The sequence below is a fragment of the Diabrotica undecimpunctata genome, chromosome 9 (genome assembly GCF_040954645.1).
Source record: "Diabrotica undecimpunctata isolate CICGRU chromosome 9, icDiaUnde3, whole genome shotgun sequence".
NCBI classification, from domain to species: domain Eukaryota; kingdom Metazoa; phylum Arthropoda; class Insecta; order Coleoptera; family Chrysomelidae; genus Diabrotica; species Diabrotica undecimpunctata.
In genome coordinates, this window is record NC_092811.1 from 81,207,771 (window position 1) to 81,234,690 (window position 26,920).

Sequence of the window (26,920 nt, forward strand, 5' to 3'; positions counted from 1 at the left end):
GGGTCTCTGTGTTTAACCCAGTCCAGTCGCGAATGTTTTTCAGCCAGGATATTTGTCTTCTACCAGGACCCCTTTTTCCTTCGCTTTTACCTTTCATAATCAGCTGCAATAACTCGTACTTATCATTTCTAAGTATGTGCCCCAAATATGCTGTCTTTTGCTTTTTAATCGGTCCATGGTGTCTTTAAAATTTTCCTAAAAAGCCACATCTCAAAAGCTTCCAGTTTTCTCATAAGTCAACATTAACAGTCCAGGCTTCGAAACCATAAAGAAGAATAAAGTGGATATAACATTTTACCATCCGATATCGGATTTGCAGATTTAGTCTTTGGTTACTCAGAAATTTCCTCATTTTCATAAAGGCTGCTTTTGATTGCTCTATTCTTAAGCAAATTTCTGATTTCAGATTCAGATCTTACGTAATCCAGACTACTAAGTATTTCATTTTGTCCACTTGCTCAATATCTTTATTGTTTATCTGGATCCTTGTAACGACTTTGCCCCTCTTACGGGGCAAAGTGAAACAACGGTTCTTTGCTTTAAATGTACATTTTATACATGATAAAGAATCAAAGATTTTCTTTCATTTTGATTATTTATCTTCCAAAAAAATTCATTAAAAAACTGCCTTCTGTCCTCACTAACTTTTTGGGAACTCTTGTGAAGGTATTTAGGATTAGAACCTGGTTTTACTGAATGTTTTTCCACCATTACATTAGGCTTCTGTTTCTTCCTTTCATCTACTGTTGTTATATTTTTTCTTTTTCGGATTGTACCTTTTTTGGTGTATTGATCAATTTGTAGTAGGCCTAAAAATAATTTTTTTTTAAAGGGACTTCTAATTCCAAGTTTTCATTAGTTACATTGCTGAAGTTAGGCTCAATAACTACACCGTGGACTAGTGGTTGAACAGTTTCACTAGGCATAACACTACTCTCATTTTCTGTTAATTCAGGATTTACAAAAAATTCTAGTTCCATATTTTCGTTGGTTTCGTTACTTAAGTTAGGTCTCAACATTACTGCATTGACTAGTGGTTGCAACTCATACAGTTCGGGACTTTTAAAAACTTCTTCAGAATTTACAGATTCATAAGTTGCTTGTTCAAATTATTCTACCAGTAACGGCTGCAGTTCTGTTAGCTCGGAGCTTGAGAAAAGGATTTGAGTACTTTCTTCTAAAATTATAATATCTGACGACTTTTTAGGCTTACTAATTTCCTTTTCTTCAAATTCAGAGTCACTTGAAAAGTTACTTACTTGCGTTATTGGAGATATTTAATCTGGGTCGTTATGGTACCTTACCAAGCTTTCGGAACTCTGCGAAGTAAAGCTCTTCTTAGTCTTTTTAGTTAGTGCCAACATGACCATTTTTTTAGCACGAGATTCACTTATTGTTGATCTGAAAAAAACATATTGCATTGAAACACTTAATGCATATTATAAGTGAAATCAATTTGATATAAATAATAGTGCTTTAAATTTAGATTGTAGAAACTATAGGGGAATCCTCCTTAATACAGCATACAAAATATTTTCGAGTATTTTATATGGTCGCTTGAGTGCATATCCAGAGGAGCTTCTTGGCGAATATCAAAGTGGTTTTAGGCCTGGTCGATCAACAATAGACCAGATCTTTGTGCTAAGGCAAATACTGGAAAAAAATCGGTTGCCTGTAAAGTCGGTTTTACGGGCGAAGATTTTACGTGACAACGTCTTTTTCTCGGTAGAATATTTATTGATATGAATGTTATTAAATTGCACAATAGGAACAAGGAATTGAATGAAAATAAGAATTGCACAAATTTTAACTATAGAAATATATTTTGACTAGCAATACGCGCTGTTTCTTCTCAATCGACTGAATTACGATTGATTGCAGAGTGATTTAAACTAATAATTTACTTAACACTATCAACATTTGTCAATAGTATGACATAACCTATAAACTCAGTTTCTCAACTTTTGTGTCAATCTAACAATTAATCAATCAATCATAGTTTACGATAATGAAATATTAGTGTACAATTATTTACCTTTATTGTTGTAGTTGTTGTAAATGACGAATCTAAGCACTCCACATTTTCACTACAGACACAGCTGACGATACTTTAAACACACGTGTGAACTTGTATTATGACGCTTTCTCGGTTTTCCAACGCCAAGAACGCTCGAGAAAGACAGAGACACAAGCACGCACCGATTCAACGCGCCTAATTCTCTAGTGCTGCGCGCCCAGCGGACCGATCATGTTTCAGTGGGAGAGAGACGCAAGGCATTCGCCGGTCCGGCGGGCCTCTCTCGCGTTCGGTGACTCATCGTAACAGACGTGAGCGGGCGTTACACTTTTTCATGAGTGACTCCGAGCCACAACCTAATTTAAGACGTTGTCACGTCAAAAACCAATGAATTCAACATCGACACATACCATCTATTTGTAGATTTTAAATCGCCCTATGATAGTGTCCTAAGAAATAAATTGTATGAAGCCATGGATAAATTCCACATCCCCGATAAACTGATAAGATTGGTTAAGGCTACAATGCGTAAAGTTGTTTGCAAATTTGAAATACAAGGCGAACAATCACAGGCATTTGAAACGCATGTTGGGTTGCGACAGAGCCCAAATAGACAACAGAGAAAACATTGTTAATAAATCATTCCAAATTTGGGCATATGCAGATAATGTTGACCTGGTTGTCCGCACAACACGCAAGCTAGAAGAAATGTATACCACCTTGTCAAACGCCTTAAAAAATATGGGCCTGGAAGTAAATTAAGATAAAACTAAGATATCGGCATCAACACCCAACAATAGAGCCAAAAACATCAGCCACCAATTCACGGTTGATAATTCTATATTTGATGTGGTGGACAAATTTACATACTTAGGCTCCCTGATCACCAAGCAGAACGTCATGACGGAAGAAATCAAGCGAAGAATAATCCTAGGAAGCAAATGCTATTTTGGACTGAGTAGACATATGATAAGCAGAAACTTAAGTCAAAAAACAAAAATAACTATATACAAAACCCTTATACAACCAGTGTTGACATATGGGCCGGAGACATGGACCATTTCCAAGGCAGATAAAAATCTCCTGCTTATATTTGAACGAAGGATCCTGAGAAGAATATTCGGTGGCATCTCTGAAAATGGTGTTTGGAGAAGGATGTACAACTACAAGATCATAGTTATAACACAGATATATTTGGTGGTAAAGACGTAGTATCCTTTATAAAAATAGAAAGACTAAGATGGGCAGGACATCTGGCAAGATCACAGCAGAACAACCCTAATAGAAAAATCCTTATGTCACAACCTGTGGGAAGTAAAAGTAGGGGTAGGCCAAAACTCAGATGGAGGGATGGTGTAGATGAGGATGGTAGACAAATAGGTGCAGCAAACTGGCAACAGTTGGAAATGGATAGAACTGACTGGCGTAATAGACTTGGGAAGGTGGAGGCTCTTTTATAGGGCTGTAGCACCAATGATGATGATAGTGATGTTTTAAATTTATTTCTTCTGATATGTAGTCACAATATTCCTAATTCCTAACTGGACTGAACCTAATTTGGGTTATCAGTTGTTAATAACAGCTCCTTAATAAATAAATAGCTTGTTAAGGCTTTGCCAAAAGTGCTACCAAAACGATATGGTTAGGTAGGCCTAGGGCTAATTTAACTTTATTATTACTTTAATTACTTTATTACAAACACCAAACATAACCTCCAACTACAAACACTGAGATTCAAATGAAAATGAATCAGCTGAGTTAATGACCCTCGCGCTCACCTTGCCATCTGGCACGTGATACAATCCTTAGCGAAGTAGGCATATCTCAGATATAGGTCCTATTAGCTAAGGAAAGTTGTCATTTTACGTTATTTGTTTCTAAAACAAAGTGCCTTAACTCACAAAAAGGACTTTTGTGCTAAGTAACTTGAGATATGACTGTTTGGCTTACAATCTGAACAATTTATTGAGATGTGCCTCTTTTCTTAGCGTTTTTAGCATGTTTCAGGTTGAGATACAGCTGTTCCGCTTAGTACTATGTTCCCGTTAGTACATGGCAACACTAAAGTAAAAAGAACAAAAAATAACAAAAATTTGAGATACGCCCTTTTAGCTTAGGAGGGCAGAATCGAAGTCTGATACAGTCAAAGAATATTTCTATTAAAAACCGTTTATACAATGTTAAGAAATTCGTTTACAAATTGTAGATATTTGTTCAATAAATTGGAATTTAATCAATCCTAGTAATAAAGTGTTAGGGTTAAGGCGTTTGTTGCCTATTTTGGAATCAAAATTTACCAAGAAGATAAGAAGTATGACCTAACAATTTAAGTCGTCGATAAAAAAAATAATGTTGTAGTTAAAGTTGTTTTGTGAAAGGTAAATTTTCCCCAGAAGGATATAGAGGTTACGGAGAAAATGGATATACAACAATAACAATAACAGGGGGTTTAGTAATACTTTAATGATCAATTACATATTGGGTAAATTACTTTATTTTTTTATTACTATATTTACACGACTTTTTCCAAAATTTTAGTAGTCAGTCCGAAATAATCAGTTAGACGTTGTCCTTCTTTTGCACCATCTGTAAAAAAGTATGATCAACGTAAACGAATGTATTCATAAATCTCAGGTTGGCTAAAATTTCATCTTCAGTAGCTACCATCGCTTTGTTAGTAGATATTAAGAGTAAATATTAACAAATCAAAGAAGACAAAACACATCCCTGGGGAACTAGATTTATTTGCTATGATCCTCACATCAATATCTTTAATACCTGTTCTTCTGATAATATTGATTAGCTTGTTTGATCATTTTTAATAAATACTATAATAATAGTTTACAACGATTTTTCTTATTTTAGGGATATTTGCACAGTACGATTATGGTCCTGTAAAAAATTTGCAAACATATAACCAAAGTACACCACCTATATATGAACTTAATAAAGTAACAGCATGCATTGCTATATTTTATGCAGAAAAAGACGATGTAATAACAGTTAAGGTAGATATAACTAATTTATTTAAGTACGTAGGTGACTAAATGCAATACAATATTGTCAATATTTTTGAGGTGCGTTCTTGTGGTGACTTTATAGATTAGTTTTGTAGATTTCATAAAATTTATTTAAATTAAGAATTACTATCAGAAAAATGATAGCATCTAATTTGTCTTTAACATGTCAAAACAAACAAAATAGATATATCGATGGAAGCGAACCGTAAATACTTATTTCTGACTATTTGATCACTACGGTACAGCTAAGTTAATAAAAAGCATGTTAACTTATAATTAAAGCTCGGATTATAGGCAAAATGCCTTTTCTGCCTATTTTGCCTATTATAATTTGTGCCTTTTTTAAAATTTCATGGTACTACCCATGATATTATTCTATTACTAAACCATTCTATAATAAAATTTTGGGTTAATAATAAAATATCAATGGTTTGTTTATATAACAGATTTCTAGGAAAATGTACCTGATCGAGACTAGAGGGTTAACTATTTGAAAATCAATAAGCTTTATTAGTTTATTATCAGTTATACAGTCGATTACTGTATCAGAGTTTAGTCACAAATCGCTATATCCTAGTTTAGTTTTGTTGCGTATACCGAAAAGCAAAGAACACGTTTAAAAACGTTTTAGACATTTGTGTAAAAAGATAACATCTAAATTAAGGCTATGGATCGCACCTTATTCGGAACTTTCTCTAGAAGGAGATGGAGCATTTTGTAAACCATGCGGCAAATCGGTAAGTTTTATTTTTTCTCTTTTTTCTCGTCCCATAACATAACTAAATTCTAAAGCGGTTTTAGAATTCCAATTATTTTTTTTTAATTCTCAGATTTCAAGTAGAAAAAAGTACTTTATTGACCAGCATTGTGGAACCCCACTTCATAAACGTAATTTGGAAAAATTAAATTCCTCTAAGTTAGCCCAAATATCTCTGCGGGATAGTTTAAGCAGTTTAAAAAAAAGGAGGAAGACGCATTTAAATTTGATTTATGCCAGATAATGATTGCATCCGACATTCCTTTATATAAAGTTAATAACCCTAGTTTTAAATGCTTTTTCGAAAAATATCTTAATAAATCCTTACCGGACTGAGAGTACATTGAGAAAACATACTGTGGAAAAATGTTATGTGGAATGTATTTCAAAAATTAAGCGCGAGTTAGAGGGCAGTTTTTTGTATATTATCGTGGATGAAACGACAGATGTATGCGGCGGGTATATAGCTAATTTAATGATTGGAATTTTGAACGAAAACTTTGCGAGAAAACCTTATTTAGTTGCCGTTAAAGAATTGAAAAAAACAAACAATTTAACAATAAGTCGATTTATACAAGATAGTTTAACAAACCTATTTTTACCCAACGCTATACCAGTGAATAAAATAGTTTTAATGCTTTCAGATGCTGCGGCATATATGCTAAAAGCTGCTGTTACTTTAAAGATTTTTTATCCTAATTTATTTCATTGCACTTGTGGAGCCCACAGGGCAAATATAATTGCTGAAGAAATAAGAAATCTGTTTCCGTTGGTAAATAATTTTATAAATTTTATGAAAAAAGTTTTTGTAAAACAAAAGTTTTTTGTTTTTGCACCCTACTTTGAGGGTGCAAATATATAAAGAAAGATTTCCCGGTGTCCCATTGCCACCTAAATCAGTAATTACAAGGTGGGGAACCTGGCCCAAAGCAGTTTTTTTTGTACTTTGAACACTGCAATGAAATAGAATTAGTTATGTCAGAATTTGATGATATTTCCGAAGCCATTCGAGAAGCAAAAAAAAATATTAAAAAATCCCAAATTGAAACAGGAACTCGCTTATATCAATGACAATTAAAAATTAATAGTTACCACAATTACCTTATTAGAAAAACAAGAGATAAGTTTATGTGAGTCAGTAAAATTAATAGATAATTTAAAGACGAAAATTAAATCGGCACCTGGAAGTAACGGTCAATTAATTTAAAAAAAAAAATGAAATATGTTTTCGACAACAATGAAGGTTTTTCGTTTTTATCTAATGTTGCTAAACTTTTGAATGGGACATTTTCCGAGAAATTTCAAATTATGCCAGATTTATTATCCGCTCTGAAATATGCTCCAACTACATCTGTCGATGTCGATCGTTCGTTTTTAATGTACAAATTAATTTTAAGTGATCGAAGACATAGTTTTAAGACCGAAAATATTGAAAAACATTTAGTTTTCTCTATTAATAATAAAATTTTAAGTGGTTACAATGTTTAATTATTAATTTACAGTTATTTAGTTACTAGTTTATTTATACTAATGTTATGATTATGATGTGTAAATATACCTGCCTTAAGTTAATATTACGTTAATTCACTTTGTACAATAAATAATAAGTTATATTCCTTTATTGCCTATATTTTGCCTAAATGTTAATATTCCTGCCTTTTTTAATAAAAATCTTTGCCTATATAGGCGCCTTTTTCTTCAATTTTTGTTGCCTATAAATCCGAGCTTTACTTATAATATACTTAATATATAGCTGTAATATAATATAATATTAACGGTATATGTGTATATATACAATTATACATTTGACAAAGATTGTATTTCTAGATGTAAGTTCATTTTAAAAGAATTCGACCAACAAAGTAAGGTTAATCATGGTTTGGAAGGTCCAAATGACTAGCTATTCTGTTTTTTTTTTTTGAGAGCCAGTAGAAGAAAAAGTTTTATTTTGTGCAAAGCGGTTTTTGTTGATTGCTGAAGGGCCATTATATATATATATATATATATATATATATATATATATATATATATATATATATATATATATATATTTATATATATATATATATATATATATATATATATATATATATATATATATATATATATATATATATATATATATATATATATAATGGCCCTTCAGCAATCAACAAAAACCGCTTTGCACAAAATAAAACTTTTTCTTCTACTGGCTCTCAAAAAAAAAAAAACAGAATAGCTAGTCATTTGGACCTTCCAAACCATGATTAACCTTACTTTGTTGGTCGAATTCTTCGGAGAATTAACTCAAAGAAGGGAAAGAAATGGAATTTTGGGTTGTTTTAAAATGCTAGCTTGTGATTGGTTGAGAGAGAAAAAGTTGGAAAGGGAATTTGTGGTTAGAAGCTTATTAGAAAGTAGAGAAAATAGCATCTGTTTCTGTACCATAAAACTAATAAGATTAATGTCGGGAGAGTTTATATATGGAAAGGTTCTACAGGTTTTTTTTAAGTGTTAAGTTCTTTTTTAGAAAGAAAGTATGTAATCTTATTTTTTAAAAGAGTTTAATTTCAAAGAAAAGTGGAAGTAGTTTTGGTTTCTGGTATGCTAACTGAGATGAGAGTAGCAGGTTTTATAGAAACAGCATCTGTAAGTACTACCAATTTATACTTGCATTGGGAGAACTCAGTATCCAGAGGGTAGAGGAGTTTGTTTCGATACTAGAGATCTGTGTTAGGTATTGGGGGTAGATATACGGCAGGCGGTTAGCGAAAGAGTTCTACACTAGGATCCAGGGCGTGATTTTGAACAATCACACAGAAAAGTTTTGAAACGAAATCGTTAATAAAATTTAATAAAGTTTGTTTAATTGTTTACAAGCTCAAAAATTTAGTAGGTACAGGAAATTATTTCAGAAATTATTATCATTATCAGACAAGTAATAGAGAAATCTATTGAATTATTAATATTGAAGTCTACAGGTGCTTTGTAGATTTAAAAAGTGCTTTTGACAGGGTGAAGCGAAATGACATCTTAAATTAAACAAGCTGACCAAATAAACCATCAGATAATAGGGAAAATTAATGAAATTAACAAGAACAACAAGACCAGAGTTATAATGCCAACAGGGGAAACAGAATGCATAGAACTAAAAGGAAGAATCCGCCAAGGAAACTCGCTCAGCCCATTGTTATTCCATATGGTGATAAATCAAATAATACACGAAGTAAAAAAACGACACGGATACCACATGGGAGCGCATAAAATCACGATACTATGCTATGCCGATGATGCAGTACTAATTGTTGATAACGAAGATAACCTACAAAGGCAGCTCCACACCTTCAATATTACAGTAAACAAACTTAATATGAGAATATTAGTAAAAAAAACTAAATGTATAGTGATCAGTAAAGAGCCGCGTAGATGCAAACTAGAAATAGACGGCAAAATTGTGGAACAAATAATGAAATTCAATTACCTAGGAGTAGAGATCACTAGTGACAGGGATATACGAACAGAGACCACAAGACAAGCATCAAAAGCGGCAAGAGTAAGTGGTTGCCTCCGAGAAACCATATGGAGAAACAAATATCTGACCACGGAAAGCAAAATGAAAGTATACAAGACAACAGTAAGACCAATCCTAACATATGCAGCGGAGACAAGGACCGATACAAGAAAGACGAAACAACAAATCAACAATATCGAAATGAAAGTATTAAGACCAATAGTGGGCATATCATTAAGAGACATACAAACCAACAGAAGTATACGCGAACAATGCAAAATTCAAAATATTGACAAGTAGATAAAAACAAGAAAAAAAACTGGAACGAACATGTAAACCAAATGGGACCAGATAGATTAGCGAACATCTGTAAAAACAAAATCAATCATAAGGTTGTAAACTATATCATCTAGCAATAGCTGGAAACATTCGTAAGGACTTTTTTGGGCGACACGGTTCTCAATTTGTATTCCTTTTTTAATTTTCTGTGATTGTGGTGCTGATGAAAATATCGGATCAGTTTTTGTAGACCGTTTTGGAGTTGTCACACTACATACTTTATGTTTTTATTTGAAATCGACAAGGACACCAAATTCCTGTAGTTGACTATATATCGCAAAAAAATAAAAAAAAAATACTTTATAAAAGCGATATTTTTATTAAAACCCTATTGGGCCACATAACAGAAGGTTTTCATAATTCCTATTACATCAGCAGTGCTATCCTAAAATAAGTATTACTACTTTAATTAAAGCAAACGTGAAAGTTAAAATTTTCACGAAGGTTATTACAAAAATGTGGTTAAATACTTACTAAATTTACATGTTTGATGCCAATAAATATATGGGTAAAAACCCTTTTATGTGGTTATATTAACTTTGAATTACATCTTTAACATTAAAAAACTATAATGTTTAAGTTATAAATGAAATTGATCACATGGTAACGTAGGACTTCACTGAGGTTGCTACGTTTATCTAAGGACTGGCAGGCTAAGGAAGTCATACGCTACCTTGTGACCAATGTGAGTTAATTGGCCCGTTCCATCTCTATTCCTTTGACCCGTTCCTTTCCCTCTGTGTGTATTTACACACCGTAATTGCCTTATATAATTAATATATATATATATATATATATATATATATATATATATATATATATATATATATATATATATATATTAATTTAATATAACCGCCAGAAAATTTAACATGTTAATTTTCCCAAAAAAAGACAAAATCCATGGTTACAGTAAGTAATAAACCACATTTTTGTTATCACTGTGACGGGTAGCCCTTTTAGGCAACAGACTCAGTAACTTTAGATATATAGACAACGAGATTAAATTAAATAAAAATATATTCAAAATAAATAAACAACAACATAAAATTAGATCCTAGGTAATATATACAATAAAAACTAAAACGTAAATCCTGGCGATGACGGCATCTATGGCGATGTGACTCACTGTTTAATATCTCCGAAAAATAAAATAAGATTTATGACATAAAATCTATTATATAATACATATATATATATATATATATATATATATATATATATATATATATATATATATATATATATATATATATATATATATATATTATTGTGATATTTAAAGTGTTGGTGCGCCAAGCAATAATTAGCTAATTAATTTTTTTGATTAATTAAAATTATTTAAATGATATGATTATGACTTTATCACAATTTTTAATTCTTTTATCTTAGGGTTAAATTCGTGCTTCAATATCTATGCTATTACATGTGAAAGGTAAGGTCCAGAGAATACCGGAATAATAAAAAACACATGTGATCTAACACTATATATTGAAATAAAAATAATGAAATAATTCACACTCAAACGTTTTCAATAAACAAACCTCATATAATGATTCTCAAAAATTTTGTTCTACGTACGTGAACAATCAAAATTAATGGTACAAACAATATTAATTGAAATCTCAAAACTCCGAACTATTCTAACTCTCCTAATCAAAATATTTATATCCTTTCTAAATTAAGTGTAAAAATTGTGTTATCAATAAAAGAAAAAAACTGCAGAAAACAAAAATATCTCTCTCTGATGATGAGTGGTCCAAATCCTTGTTCCTTGTAGACTGTATTATCTCCTCTCAACCGCTCCCTATGTAATCAGCAATCTTACACAGATTGTTGCAAGTATATCGTCCTTAATGATCTCCTTCAAAAGCACAAATCATTCAAATTATGATAGCCTTTCTCCTCTCGATAAACTGAATCTCTCGTTGGCCCGAGTGAAAAATGACTCTTGGAATATCTTCTCTTTACGATAAACTGAATCTCTCGTTGGCCTGAACAGTGACTCTTGGAATATAAGTAGAGAAATATGACTTACAATATTTTGCTGCTTCAGCTTCTGTCAGATACACTAACTCCACAAAAACTCACTAACATTCAACACTACTGCTTGCTACATTTCAGGAACCGCCAGAGAACAATCCCTGTTCCTCTTACAGACTTGGAAACCAACTGCCTCTCTCTTCTCTCACCTCAATCTCGCTAAACTTTTTCCTACATACTTATCTCACCTTTTTCAATCTCCGCCAATCAAAACTCGTCACAATTCCCCCATTTTTTCATTTCGATAACAAACAAATTTTTACCTATAATTATAAATTTCCTAAAACTTATTTACAAATAATATTTTTCTATAATTCTTAAAAACTAACAAAAACCTCTTTCTATAATCCCTTCTATTGTCTTTAATCACTGCATTAATGTATTTCAATTGTCTTTTGGATTTCACTTAAAATTATGCGGGTCATTCAAGTATAACAAAGAAATAATTTATGCAAAGCTTACATTTTGTTGAGTACAGGAAATCCAAGCATTTAATAACTTTCCTTCTCCGAAATGTTTGTTGGATATTATCCTACTTATCTGAATTATTTTAATGTTTTTTGAACTTTGAAATATTTTAAAACAAACCAATATTTTTCTCGATTTTACATATCATAACAAATCCCCGCCATTTGATCTGCCGAAAACTCTTTGTTAAATTTTAAAAATGACAAAAGTTTTCTAGGATCAAATTATTTCACTATGTTATTAAAATCTACTTATGATATTGACAAATGTCGTGAATGTTAAAATACCCCGTATATTGCCTGTCTTTATACGGGATTGGATATATTTTCGTTTTAAATTTTTCCAAGTATTTTCCCTTAAAAGAAAGTTCATAATTTTTAACCACTTGATTTACTTTATTAACAAAATCTCCATGGTTTCCTAAAATCTTCTCTATTTCCTTCTCCATGTTTTTTCCACAATTTATTTTTCTTTCATCCACCTTTTGTTCACATGTGTTCACTGTCCATAATACTTCTTCACAAAATTCTGGATTCTCGTCCATCAGTGCCATTTTTTCTTCTGTTTTCTTTTTATCCTCTAATTCCCTTTGGTATTCCGAGCACCATGTTTCTATTCCTTTCATTTCTCTGATGATACCTTCTTTTTCTTCCTGCTTCCATTCTGTTTTATCGTCGGTTGCCAACAATTCTTCTGTACCTTCTATTTCCTGTTTTTCTCTGGTCTCCATCTTATTTTCCTGCTTTCTTTTCGAACTCTTCTTCTTTTTCTTCCTTCTCTTTTTCTTTTCTGTTAGATCTTGTTCTTGTACTTTCGGTTTATCCTCTACAGTCATATCGATTTCTTTGCGTTTTTCCTGTGCATTGATCCTTCCAGAATTTGTTTTCCTATCTGTTTGCTTTTCTTCTCCTGTGTTGTCTGGTTCTGCTCTGATTTCCAGTTTATTTTCCGAAAAATTTATGGTGATATCTTTTTTCCTCAATTCATCAATTCCCGCTATCATATCATGATTTAAATCTTCAATCACCACACATTTCATAATATGGAATTTGTTTCCCACTCTTATCTGTACTCCCAAGCCTTCGTTTACTGTCGTCAAATTTTTATTGTTTGCACCCACTAAATCAACCCTAGGAATCTTATACACAAATCTGTCCAAATTTAATTCTTTTACTAGTTTTTTATTGATTAGCGATATCTCCGATCCAGAATCAATCACAATTTTAATCGCTTTATGTTTTATAAATGCATCTAAAAATATTAGATTAGAATTAGAAATTTGTCTGTCGTTTCCTATTGCTACATGATTCATCCCCCTTCTATTTTGTTGTTGGAAGCTCTGGTTATTCCTATCGTCCCTTTGTTCGTTAGTATTCCTATTCGGAGGATTTTGTGCATCTCTATTCCTGTTGTGATTTTCATATGTTCTCTGTTGTGTGTCATTCCTGTTATCGTAATTTTGTTGTCTATTGTAATTATTGTAATTTCTCGGCCTATATTCGTTTGTTGATCTGGGATGTCGGTTTCTCTGGTCATAATTTGATGAATACCTTCTTTCCGCTCCATTATATTGGTCATGTTGTCTTCTATTTCTCATTTCTTTTCTTTTCGCTTCTTTTAATTGAAGGAATTGGCACAAACTATCAATATCTTGATAGTTTCTCAAAATCACGTGATCTTCCAACGTTTCCTCAAAATGTCTGCTGATCATTTCTACCAGTTGTTCGGTAGAATATTTGTATTCTAGATATTTTGAATTGTTATATATCTGCAAAGCATATCTTTCTTCAGATATTCCCATTTTTTCGTGATATTTTCCATTCTGTAGCTCTTGGTTGATTTCTCTCTGTTTATTTTTCCCCCAGAAATAGTTGAGAAATTTATTTTCAAAATCTGTCCAATTTTCAAACTCATCTTCCTTGCTTTCATACCATAACGCTGCTCCTTCTTTCAAATGGTTTCTAATTGTTTCTTTGCAATCGTCAAAATATCTAATATGTTGTAATTTGGTTTTCAAATTTTTGACAAACGGTACTGGGTGTGTTTTCCGAATATCCCCGCCAAATTGTATTTTCGCCTCGCTTGTTCCATGGATGATAACTTCTTTTCTCTCTACCCCTCTTAGTTCAATTTCTGCCATTTGTTTTTCATTTTGCTTTAATCTTTTTTCTACTTCCTTCCTGTCTTCTTGTAGCGCATTTTCAAATTTTATTTCTAATCCCTCCAAATTATCTTTAATTCTCATTTCTTGTTCTTTCATATTATTTTTAATTTCATTAATCTCTTCTATTTGTTGTATCAGTTCTTTCTTTATCCCCTCAACACATCCTTTAATTTCCTGTTCATAGTTTTCCAGACGCTGCTCTATATTGCTCATTGTTTGTTTTGTTTCCCGTTGGTTTTCTTCCATTGTTTGTTTTGTTTCATCCATTATGTGTTTTGTTTCCAGTTGATTTTTATCCATTTTTTGTGACTGGAGTTGCATTAGTTGTAATATTTTATCTATTCCTGATAGTTCTTTTCTCTCCTCAACTATTGTCACATTTCCTTCATTATCCGATACTTCTTCCAAAATTGTTTCATCTTCTCTGTTATCCTCCTTCCTTTCTTGCATTTTGCTTTGACTCCTTGTGGTCGGCATGTTGTTTCTTTTCGTTACTGTTTTTGTCCCCGCCAAATGTGAAATTTTACAACGCTCTATATGTTTCAGAACACGACAATATTTCTCCCCAAATGTATTAAATTTTCACGACAAATATCACATATGCAATCAGTAAAATTCAAATAATTCAAAATAAATATCAAATGTACGATTGGTAAAGAAAATAAAATCAAATAATTCAATAGCAGTAAATATCCACTAACTACGATCAATCAATAAATCAAATTTATATTCCCTGGAAAAATTGTCAAAATACTTTCAAATTCAAATTCCCTCAATGTTATGTTTTTTTCTCTGGATCACCTGTACTTATTCCAGATCTCTTTCCCTTCCTTCAAATGTAAAGCTGCGATATTTTCAAGCCCCACGTTTTGGAAGCCAGTTATTGTGATATTTAAAGTGTTGGTGCGCCAAGCAATAATTAGCTAATTAATTTTTTTGATTAATTAAAATTATTTAAATGATATGATTATGACTTTATCACAATTTTTAATTCTTTTATCTCAGGGTTAAATTCGTGCTTCAATATCTATGCTATTACATGTGAAAGGTAAGGTCCAGAGAATACCGGAATAATAAAAAACACATGTGATCTAACACTATATATTGAAATAAAAATAATGAAATAATTCACACTCAAACGTTTTCAATAAACAAACCTCATATAATGATTCTCAAAAATTTTGTTCTACGTACGTGAACAATCAAAATTAATGGTACAAACAATATTAATTGAAATCTCAAAACTCCGAACTATTCTAACTCTCCTAATCAAAATATTTATATCCTTTCTAAATTAAGTGTAAAAATTGTGTTATCAATAAAAGAAAAAAACTGCAGAAAACAAAAATATCTCTCTCTGATGATGAGTGGTCCAAATCCTTGTTCCTTGTAGACTGTATTATCTCCTCTCAACCGCTCCCTATGTAATCAGCAATCTTACACAGATTGTTGCAAGTATATCGTCCTTAATGATCTCCTTCAAAAGCACAAATCATTCAAATTATGATAGCCTTTCTCCTCTCGATAAACTGAATCTCTCGTTGGCCCGAGTGAAAAATGACTCTTGGAATATCTTCTCTTTACGATAAACTGAACCTCTCGTTGGCCTGAACAGTGACTCTTGGAATATAAGTAGAGAAATAATATGACTTACAATATTTTGCTGCTTCAGCTTCTGTCAGATACACTAACTCCACAAAAACTCACTAACATTCAACACTACTGCTTGCTACATTTCAGGAACCGCCAGAGAACAATCCCTGTTCCTCTTACAGACTTGGAAACCAACTGCCTCTCTCTTCTCTCTCCTCAATCTCGCTAAACTTTTTCCTACATACTTATCCCACCTTTTTCAATCTCCGCCAATCAAAACTCGTCACAATTCCCCCATTTTTTCATTTCGATAACAAACAAATTTTTACCTATAATTATAAATTTCCTAAAACTTATTTACAAATAATATTTTTCTATAATTCTTAAAAACTAACAAAAACCTCTTTCTATAATCCCTTCTATTGTCTTTAATCACTGCATTAATGTATTTCAATTGTCTTTTGGATTTCACTTAAAATTATGCGGGTCATTCAAGTATAACAAAGAAATAATTTATGCAAAGCTTACATTTTGTTGAGTACAGGAAATCCAAGCATTTAATAACTTTCCTTCTCCGAAATGTTTGTTGGATATTATCCTACTTATCTGAATTATTTTAATGTTTTTTGAACTTTGAAATATTTTAAAACAAACCAATATTTTTCTCGATTTTACATATCATAACAATATATATATATATATATATATATATATATATATATATATATATATATATATATATACATATATATATATATATATATATATATATATATATATATATATATATATATATATATATAGTAAGAAAAAGTAGTCCAAAGTTTTTTGACTAGTTTGGAAAAAATATATGTAAATACTTTTTTCTTTTTGGGTGTGGTAGTCAATAAAAAATAGAGCTTTGCTAAGGCGTACTATTTATTCTGAATCCAAGCTTTCGGTGGTTTTTTGCCACCTTTATCAAGGTCTACAAAGAAAATTACTATGAAGTAACAAACTGAATGGTGCCAAAAAGGCTGTAAAAAACTATAAAAAACTTACCCGAATGTAAGATTCGTGGCATAAACAACAACGTTAAATAACATGATAAAACTGAGGTTGCAACTAAACTTAAAAATGTTACTGTTAAAAAACACTTTAAAAATTACTAAAAACGTTAAAAGTTAAAAACAAAATGTAGGACGACATGTTGAAAACAGTCGTCGTTGCAGGCTTGATTTCAGTCACATTTCACGAGCAGAAAGAGAAAGTGAGTGGATAATTATTGTTTAAATAGTTTGGAGAAAATACAAAAAACAACTTTGAAAATAACGTCTAACAGAATACTGTTAGTGAATTTTTAGTACTGCCAACTGTATTACCAACTTGAAATTAAGCGGGAAATTAAAAATGTAAATTATAACATAAGCAATCGAAAGAAAATAGTATTTAGTAAATAGGTTTAGAAAAAACAACTCAAAACAAAACAAAACTGAATTAGTAATTGCAGTTTGATCGTAAATATTCAATTAATAATGATATTTCAAAAAAGGAAAGAACCAAAGAAAACTTGACTTTTGACTGAGCTATTTTGCATCTCAGAGTTTTCTTTGGTTCTTTCCTTTTTTGAAATATCATTATTAATTGAATATTTACGATCAAACTGCAATTACTAATTCAGTTTTGTTTTGTTTTGAGTTGTTTTTTCTAAACCTATTTACTAAATACTATTTTCTTTCGATTGCTTATGTTATAATTTACATTTTTAATTTCCCGCTTAATTTCAAGTTGGTAATACAGTTGGCAGTACTAAAAATTCACTAACAGTATTCTGTTAGACGTTATTTTCAAAGTTGTTTTTTGTATTTTCTCCAAACTATTTAAACAATAATTATCCACTCACTTTCTCTTTCTGCTCGTGAAATGTGACTGAAATCAAGCCTGCAACGACGACTGTTTTCAACATGTCGTCCTACATTTTGTTTTTAACTTTTAACGTTTTTAGTAATTTTTAAAGTGTTTTTTAACAGTAACATTTTTAAGTTTAGTTGCAACCTCAGTTTTATCATGTTATTTAACGTTGTTGTTTATGCCACGAATCTTACATTCGGGTAAGTTTTTTATAGTTTTTTACAGCCTTTTTGGCACCATTCAGTTTGTTACTTCATAGTAATTTTCTTTGTAGACCTTGATAAAGGTGGCAAAAAACCACCGAAAGCTTGGATTCAGAATAAATAGTACGCCTTAGCAAAGCTCTATTTTTTATTGACTACCACACCCAAAAAGAAAAAAGTATTTACATATATATATATATATATATATATATATATATATATATATATATATATATATATATATATATATATATATTAATTATATAAGGCAATTACGGTGTGTTAATACACACAGAGGGAAAGGAACGGGCCAATTAACACTCGGACGGTGACTAATTAGTACTCCGTCTCAGGAAAGAATGGGGTCTGTCTCAGATCAATACTCCAACACGGAGTACGGAACTGCCACTAGATTACTACTCTAGCAGAAGCGGTTGGCCTTTAGTCAATACCCTAGGGCCAGTGGAGTTGTTGTCAGATCAATAGTCTGACAAAACTTTTTCGTGCGGGCGCTGCTATTTTATACAATCAAAGGTATTCCATCTCCTTTAGCGCACATCGATGAAAAGGCAACTTGTGGTCGGACCGAGACGATGCATATTGTTGCATAACCTTAGTCAAAATTTTAACTTTCACGTTTGCTTTAATTAAAGTGGTAATACTTATTTTAGGATTGCACTGATGATATAATAGGTATTCCGAAAACGTTCTGTGATGTAGACCAATAGGGTTTTTATATAAATATACCTTTTATAAACAACATTTGTTTTAAACAAAAATTTTTGTCTTTTATTTGATTTGCTCGTTGATGAATTGTTGATTCGACGTCAAATGAATTCTTAGTAAGAATCTCTACAATGCCGACAACTTCAGATTTATTTATGAAAAGTTCCAAAAGGACATATAACCCATATAATAAAGAAATATGCCATCAAAGGGGAGATATCCTGACCAGACGGGATTCGAAGTCGACTTCCGGTATAGAGCCATTATTTTTAAACACAAGATTTAATGACAAAAATTTTTTTTGTATTTTTATAACAAGTTACGTACAAGCTCTGTAAGCTCGTCGTAATATATATATATATATATATATATATATATATATATATATATACAGGATACTGGAAATAAACAGCATCTTTGTTATTGTATTTTTAGATTCTGCATTACATTCTAGATAAAATTTGTTCAATTCTAGACGAGCTATGTCTATCTCTGTGCAAAACTGTAAATAACCACAAATAATGACAATTATGACATATTCATACACAACCGAACCACTCTCTCAAATTTCTTAGCCAGGATATTTTACGTCGTCCTGGGTTTCTCTTCCCTTGTATCTTCCCTTGCATAATTAACTTAAGTAATACATACTTCTCGCCCCTCATTATATGACCCAGATATTGAATCTTGCTAATTTTATGACTTCACATTCTTTTTTCATTCCATGTAACATCTCTATATTAGTTACTTTTTCAGTCCACGATATTCTGTGGATTCTCCTGTAGCACCACATCTCAAAGGAGTTTAATTTTTTGATTTCAGACTATTTTATTGTCCACGCTTCCATGCCGTATAGTGAAGTAGTAGACAGTCTTTTAGGAAACGAATTATGGCACTGTACATGTTTGTAGAACCGAGTAGATCACTTAAATTATTTTGAAAGTTGTAGTAGTGTCTTTGAGGTTTGTAGTGGACACATTCTAGTAATATATGCTGGACTGTTAAGGACTCATTACAATGTTCACAGCGAGGATGGTTTTCAGGAGACATCAGATATCCATGAGTAGGACGAGTGTGACCTATTCTGAGCCTTCTGATAATAATATTGTCTTTTCTGCTCGTTTGAGGTATGGTGGGGGAGGTAACAGTTGGTTGAATTGTGCGTAGTTTTGTATTTTGCACATTCCAGTGTGTTTGCCAAGTGCTTCGTACGTTGTTCTTGACACTGGCCTTTAGGTCTTGGAGAAGTTGTATGTTTTCCATATTTTCTAAGGAGCAGGCGAGTTTTGCTGCATGATTCTGCAATGGGCGTTCTCATTTCCATTGATACCAACATGGGATGATATCCAAATGATAGTTATTGAAACACCATTTTTTGACTACTGTTCGTAGATACTGTGGAGATGCACTGTATAATGGGATGTATATATTTCTAATTGAGTCAATTGCCGAGAGAGAAACGGTGCATATTGCTAATGATTTCTCATTACCAATGGGCAAGTCTAATGCCTTGAGTATTCCGTACAGTTCAGCTGTGTGTATGCTGCATCTGAGATAAAGCCAATATTATGCTACTATTGTATTTGAGGTACTGACGGCCCAGCCGACAGCCTGTTCTTCTTTGGAGGCATCTGTGTAGAGAATTTTGTCTCATAACGCTGTATAAGTTCCTTAAATGTTTGTACCAAGAGAGTTCTGGGTGTTTCTTCTTTTTTGTATCGGTTCAAGCTGGTAAAGGACATTAGGTAGCTTTTTGGTCACAGGGGGAATTCTGGACGTAGTAAACGAAGTTCTGAGTTTTAGGTCTGTGTCTTTTAGAAAAGTTTTTAAAATTTGTGAGAGAGAATGTGCTCGAGGGTTATTATTATCTGGGACTGGGTGGGGAGTATTAATTAGTTTAATTACTGGGTTTTTTGGATTAGCAAAAATTCTAGAAAAGTAAAACAGTAGTAAACAGTGCCGTCTTATAAAAAATGGAGGTTCTGAAGATTCGATATAAAAACTTTCAGAAGGACTTGATTTAAACGTGCCGAGGCTAATGCGTAAAGAAGTGTTGTGAATTGTATGCAGACTTTTAAGGTGAGTGTCGAAAGCATTCCGTAATTCAACCTAGAGCGGAGTAATATTCTATAAATTATTAAGAGGACTTTTTGTTCTGCCCCCCATTGATGATGAGCTAGAGTTTTTAAGATATTGATTATATTTAGGGAGTTTGTTTTTGTATTCTGTATCTGATCCCTCCATGTAAGTCTTTTATCAAATATTACTCCTAATAATTTATTTTTATCAACCACTTAAATAGGAGATCCATTTAGCTGAAGTAGAGGAGAGTGAGTGTGATGTCTTCTAAAGAAGTTTATGACTTTAAATTTTCCAGATGAAAATTTGACTTAATTTTAGTGGACTAGTTATGAATATTGTTAAGAGTGTTTTGGAGTAAAGAGTATGTGCTCCTTGTAACTTTACCTTGGCAATAAAGAATAAGATCATCTGCGTATATTGAGTATTTTATTGGAGGGAGAACAAGAGAGTTTATATCGTTAATGCTAAGAAGAAATAGTGTGGAGCTGAGAACTGAGCCTTGGAGGACTCCATTTTGTAAGATATGTGATAAATTTGAATGATCTCTCTTATATGATATCGTATATTGAAGCATGTTCATAATTTCTTTAAATTATTCCCTTTAATAAACTATTTTCACGCCGCCCATGCCTGCATACCTTCGTTTTGTTACGCCTTTTTTTAACAAAGAAATAACTTCGCCAAATGTTTCTTCTTCTTTTTATCTTGTTTTGGTACATAAAAATCTTTCCTAATAACAAAGGAAAAAGGACCTATTGTGAAATCTCCGAGCTACCTTCTCAGAAAATCAGAAGAGTTGTTTTTCGTAGAAACTTTACTTTCTATTGGTAAACGCTACGAAAATGAACCCCAGTAGCCCGGATATTTAATGTCAATTTCGCGTGGCATCCTTCAGCCAATATCCCCTCCCTATTTTCAACCTTCGCTTGTCTAAGCCCTTCTAAATTCACAATCCGATATTCATTTCCAAGTTGGTTCCTGTGGCAAGCGGTCTTATCTTCGACAATCGGCGGTAAGTGGATTTTCAATTCACCCTTATTTATCTTTGCACAGTGTGTCTTATATTGATTATCTTCTCTTTTGTCAAACAGACGTCTTCCAACTGAAGTCACTTCTGTTTGCCGTTCCTATTTTACACCAATTCAGATTGTATACCGATTCCTATTATACACCGTCCATCCGTGTACAATTTTCAAGCATTTACCGCAAAGTTAGTTCACCTGATCATCAGTCAGCTTTATGTTAGCTCAACCACCTGTAGTACCCCGGTACCGGTAGCTGCCTCTTTTCGTCGGCCTAACAGACAATCTAAGGGATTACGTTAGGAAGACTGCAATTTATTGTGGTCGTGTCGTCCCAACTACCTGTTGTGGTGGACCGGAGTCAAGTGCCTTATTGAGGGCGTCATACCATTATTTGAATACACCTGTGAGTATAAGTTTTATTGACTAAACTGTGGTAACGAAATCTTTAGCAGTTGATTTATGACTCCAGTTCAGTGTACCTTCTTATTTATGGAGTTTTGGTTTGACTGAGTAATATAGTAAAAATACAGGATAATATATACCTACGTATAATTAACGGACCATTTATTTTATATATGTAGATATAATTATAATGTTCCTTGCCTTTTTTTTAATTCTTGAGGATACTAAATTATTTATAACTATTTTTTTGAGATATTTTTTTGTTTGTAATTATTAATCAGTTACGCACTAATCATGCTATTTAATCAACTGTTTAATAAAATTTAATATGGTACATTTACTTTAACAAATATACCTAAATATAGTTTTGTTAAAGAACTATTTGCTTTTTATTTCTTTTATATTTTTTTATACAATTTGGATTTATATTTTTGTGTTTCTCTTCCAGGCATTTTTTATTGAATTATATTATTATATTTATTTGTTTGATCGTATATTTTAAGTATATGTGTCGAAATATTAGGAGTGTACCGCATAATTCCGATACTTTTCTCTTTCACGGTTTACTTTATCCTCGCGTGAGTTCTCTAGCTGTACCTTACCTTTCTCGTCATCCTTTTTTATGTGCCTTAAGGTTTCCCTGTTCCTCTAAAAATAGGGTGGTGCCCAAATAACTTTTCTTCTCTTATCTCTTATCTTCTCTTCTAACTTCTTGTCTTTGTGTCGTAAGTACTTCTTTAATTGATCCGTGATATTTGAGCTGTAACAAGAACCCCGACCAAGATACCTCTACCAGACTGAAGCCCGAGCCTAGTACCGTTCTTTGTGTAACCTCCAATCGATCATCAAGAGGGTACAATATAAAGGTGAGAATATTACCCGTTAAATTGAGTTGTTCAAGTTTTCTAATAATAGCAGCTCTGTTTATTGTGTCGAAGGCCCTTTTTAAGTCTAAGGGAACTGTGATGACGTTATTCTTATTTGATATAGATATAGGTTGTTTCTGTTTGCAGAAGTATCAGGTTATCCATCGTACTTCGATTGGGTCTGAATCCCGACTGTGCTGTATCTATCAGATTGTTTTCTTCAAGAAACCAAAGCAAACGTTTATTTATCTTTTTTTTTCTAGTAGTTTGCACATTGTGCATGTTAGTGAGATTGGCCTGTAAGCACTGATAGGAACCTGTTAGGTGGTGAGTGGTTTGTGGGGTGCGAAATGGGAGGGGTATCTAAAATTAGGCTGTTAACGAATTTTTTCTATGATTTTTTTGGCTTTCCTTCAGAATTCGTCTGGATTTTGCACACATTTTCTTAAAATGAATAAGATCTTCAATGCTACGAGTTTTGGGATATATATTAAAAGCCTTCTTGTATTCTTTTATTGCGAGTTTACAGGAGTCGTTCCACCATGGGACGGCCTTTCTTGAGGATTTTATTTTGCATTTTCCTATACATTGGTCGGCCGCAGTTAGAATGCAATTTATCAACTGCTCTCAATACCCTCCAATTTGCATGGGCAATTTTCCATTTGGGTTTGACTTCCGTATTTTTCGGTGATATGACTTGAGATTAAAATGGTATAGTGCTTGCTATCATATAAGCTATCTAGTGTTTGCCACTGAAGCAGAGAAGCGGTTCCAGGATCGCAAAAACTTGAATCTATACAAGAAGAGGTTTCAGACTGGATGTGGAAATATGTGAAGCTCCCTGTATTCAAGAGGTTGATGCTAGAGTCACTTATGATATCTTTGATATGTTTACTTCTCCCAAAGGTGCGCTGAGAATCCCATGTAATGCTGTGAGCGTTAAAGTCCCCAACTAAGGTGAAAGGGATTGGCAGTTGTTTTATGAGGTCGCTTAGTTCTAAGCTGAATAAGTTATAGTTTGGAGAAATGTACATAGAACCAATAACTATCGTGTTGGAACACCATGCGGTTATCGCAATGGCTTCTAGGCTTGTGTGTAAGTCAAACTCTTGAAGATATCGTTGGAAACAAAAATAGACGAGCCGCCACTTGCTCGTAGGTGTGTAGGTTTTAGGAAGTTGTAGCTAGTGTAGTTTTTTAGGTAGGCCCCTTTAATATGCCTTGACTTCTGGCATATGAAGCATTCCATTTTGTCTGTGGACAAAAATATTCTGTTTTTATTACCTTCGAATGGTAAAACTAATGAAGTTTGCAGATTGAAATTATCATTAAAGGTAAAAACATACACTTGCATTCTAAAGCTCATAATGTGCGAATATTCACCGCCGGATATACCTGCTCTTAAAAATGAGACGGGGGAGACCAGTTGGAGCCAGCATGGAGATATATTGGATATTATTATTCTTTTTGTGGGGGAGACTAGCCTGCGAACACTCATCACAGAGTTTCCTACTGTCAAAATCGGATGACATTTTAGAAGTTTGTCGACGAGTTCTGAATTAGTAAAATATATACAAATTCTGTTATTAGATATTCTGGATGCGAATATGATTTGTTTGGGACCAATAGCGTCACCTACTGCCTTAACGTAATCGAACAATTTTTACTGATTTGGTTGCAGTTGCATATGAAGAAATTAAAGTAGAGTTATGCTGAATATTTTGTGACATCTTAAAAAGTTGTGAACTTTGAGGATCTGATGTGATAACTGTATTTGTTATCGGTACCCTTGTAGTCAAACGTAGACGAAGAATTTAATTGTTTGTTGAATTTAGTTAGGTTGTATGTATTTTCTTCTAAAAATACATATTAGGTAGGCCTGCGCCACTGGTAGCTGGCCCAGTTTTTGAAGAAATTATCAATTTACTAATTAACTAATCGATGCAAAAAAAATGCAATTAGGCTTATCAGTATATACGGTAAAGTCTGGTCTTACTAGTATTTAAAAGTAGTTGTTAGGTTTCACAAAAAGCACTAAAACTCGGAGCAAGACACTGATACGATGTTACCTCGTTCAAGTGCACACTCGGAATGCTGAAATAATGTTACATACCCTTTGTGTGCAAAAGTTCTTAAGACATTATGATTGTAAATGGATGGGATCGTAACTTAGTAAAGTTTGTCTCTAACTTTCAAAATTTTTTAACAAAGATGAATAAGTAAAAAAATTAAGTTTTGACCCATGGTACTTTATATAAATGTTAGATAAATTCTTACGCAAAGTCTAAAAATGCATTAGTCTGTTAAAAGATTTTCTTTTTATAAATAATATCGTAGTAGTTTTCAATATATAGATTGTGTAAGCTCGTCCTGAAACACCATGTTATATTGTTATGATTCACAAATATGCACAAAATTTAAAGACTGAGAAAAAAATTAATGACAAAAATTGGTATTTCTACATGTTAAAAAAAATTCAGAATGAAATTATATTCATATAAGTTTTTTTTTCCTATTGGAACTGAAATTAAATATTTAAATATGTATGAAGGCAAAGTATTTTGTTTCAAAATTAAAAAAAAACTTTTTTAACGATGAGAATATGAAAGCAGCCATTAACCTTATTAAGCTATTTTCTTTCAAATATGGGAAAGTTTAGAAAGTTAATTTATGCAGATTCTATTGTGAGGTGTGTATCGAAAACAAAAACTATAAATTTTATGGATTTCGTAGAAACTGGAAATTCTGTTCTGTTTGTTTGAAATACTAAAAGATCATTGGTTGAAAATAGACAGGAGAAGGAGAAGTTGTTTTAGAAGAGAAAATATTCTACCTCGCCGTCTTCAAACTGTGTGACATCCGTTAGATAAAACATAGGCTAAAGCTTGATTTATCAAAGAAAATATTTTTTTTTGGTTTTTATTTTTCTAGGTTTTACAAGGTCATTTATTCTTATTTATTGAGTTTCGGAACAAGTAATGCCAATTTTAAAAATATAACTTTTTTTTCAGGGCGCTCTAGAGGTTATCGAAATGCTACCAAATGTTTGTTATAGCCATAAAGTTAAATATCCGGACTTCAATCACATCGATTTTCTTTTTGCCAACAATGCCTCGGAGTTAGTTTACAAACCAACAGTAGATATTTTCAGGAAATACGACGCTGAACATATTTAAGATGATCAAGCATAAAATTGGTTTAACTTTCCTAATTTATTAAAATACAGGAAAAGATTAGGTACTATTGCCCTTAGATGCGGGCTTGACCTCAAGAATATAAACTTGTCATCGGTGTTTGTATGTATATTATTTAGTTGTTAGTCTAATTATTTTTTAAAAATATATTCATTTTGAACATTTTTCAGTTATTTATTAACTTTTATTATACACATCCAAAAATATACAAATATGACGTTGACAAATTAAAGTTTAGACGTCGTAAGAAAGTTTCAAAAATACTTAGATTGTAAACTATCAGAACATCCCAGAAATTAAGTAGATCTCACTGAATTTAATACAAATTGGGAGTTTATAACTCTCGCTAACATGTCGCAAAAGACCGCAGATGATCTGTTGAGTGAGGTACTCAAAGGGCAGCGAAACAATTGGTTTAATGAAGAATGCAAACGAGTAACCAAAGAAAAGAATGACGCGTGTCTGAAAATGATCAACAGAAGAAATAGGAGCAATGTTGAAGAATATCCATTAAAGAGAAGCGAGGACCAAAGGACAAACAAAAAAGGCAGCAACAAATCGATAAACAGTTCGAAAAAATGTAAAAATTAAATATAGAACAAAAACGCAAAAAATTTAACAAATAGGTTAACACAAAA

General features: G+C 32.3%; 1 protein-coding gene across 1 annotated transcript in view; it reads left to right on the forward strand.

Annotated features, from left to right (window-relative positions):
• LOC140449717 (gastric triacylglycerol lipase-like) overlaps positions 1–26,441 on the forward strand; it is a 148,399-nt gene extending 121,958 nt beyond the window's left edge. The window contains exons 6-7 of the mRNA XM_072543037.1: positions 4,883–5,025; positions 26,100–26,441. Coding sequence (XP_072399138.1) covers positions 4,883–5,025; positions 26,100–26,264 — 308 coding nt within the window. The 3' untranslated portion in view covers positions 26,265–26,441. The remainder of the gene's footprint in view (positions 1–4,882; positions 5,026–26,099) is intronic.
• The last annotated feature ends 479 nt before the right edge of the window (positions 26,442–26,920 follow it).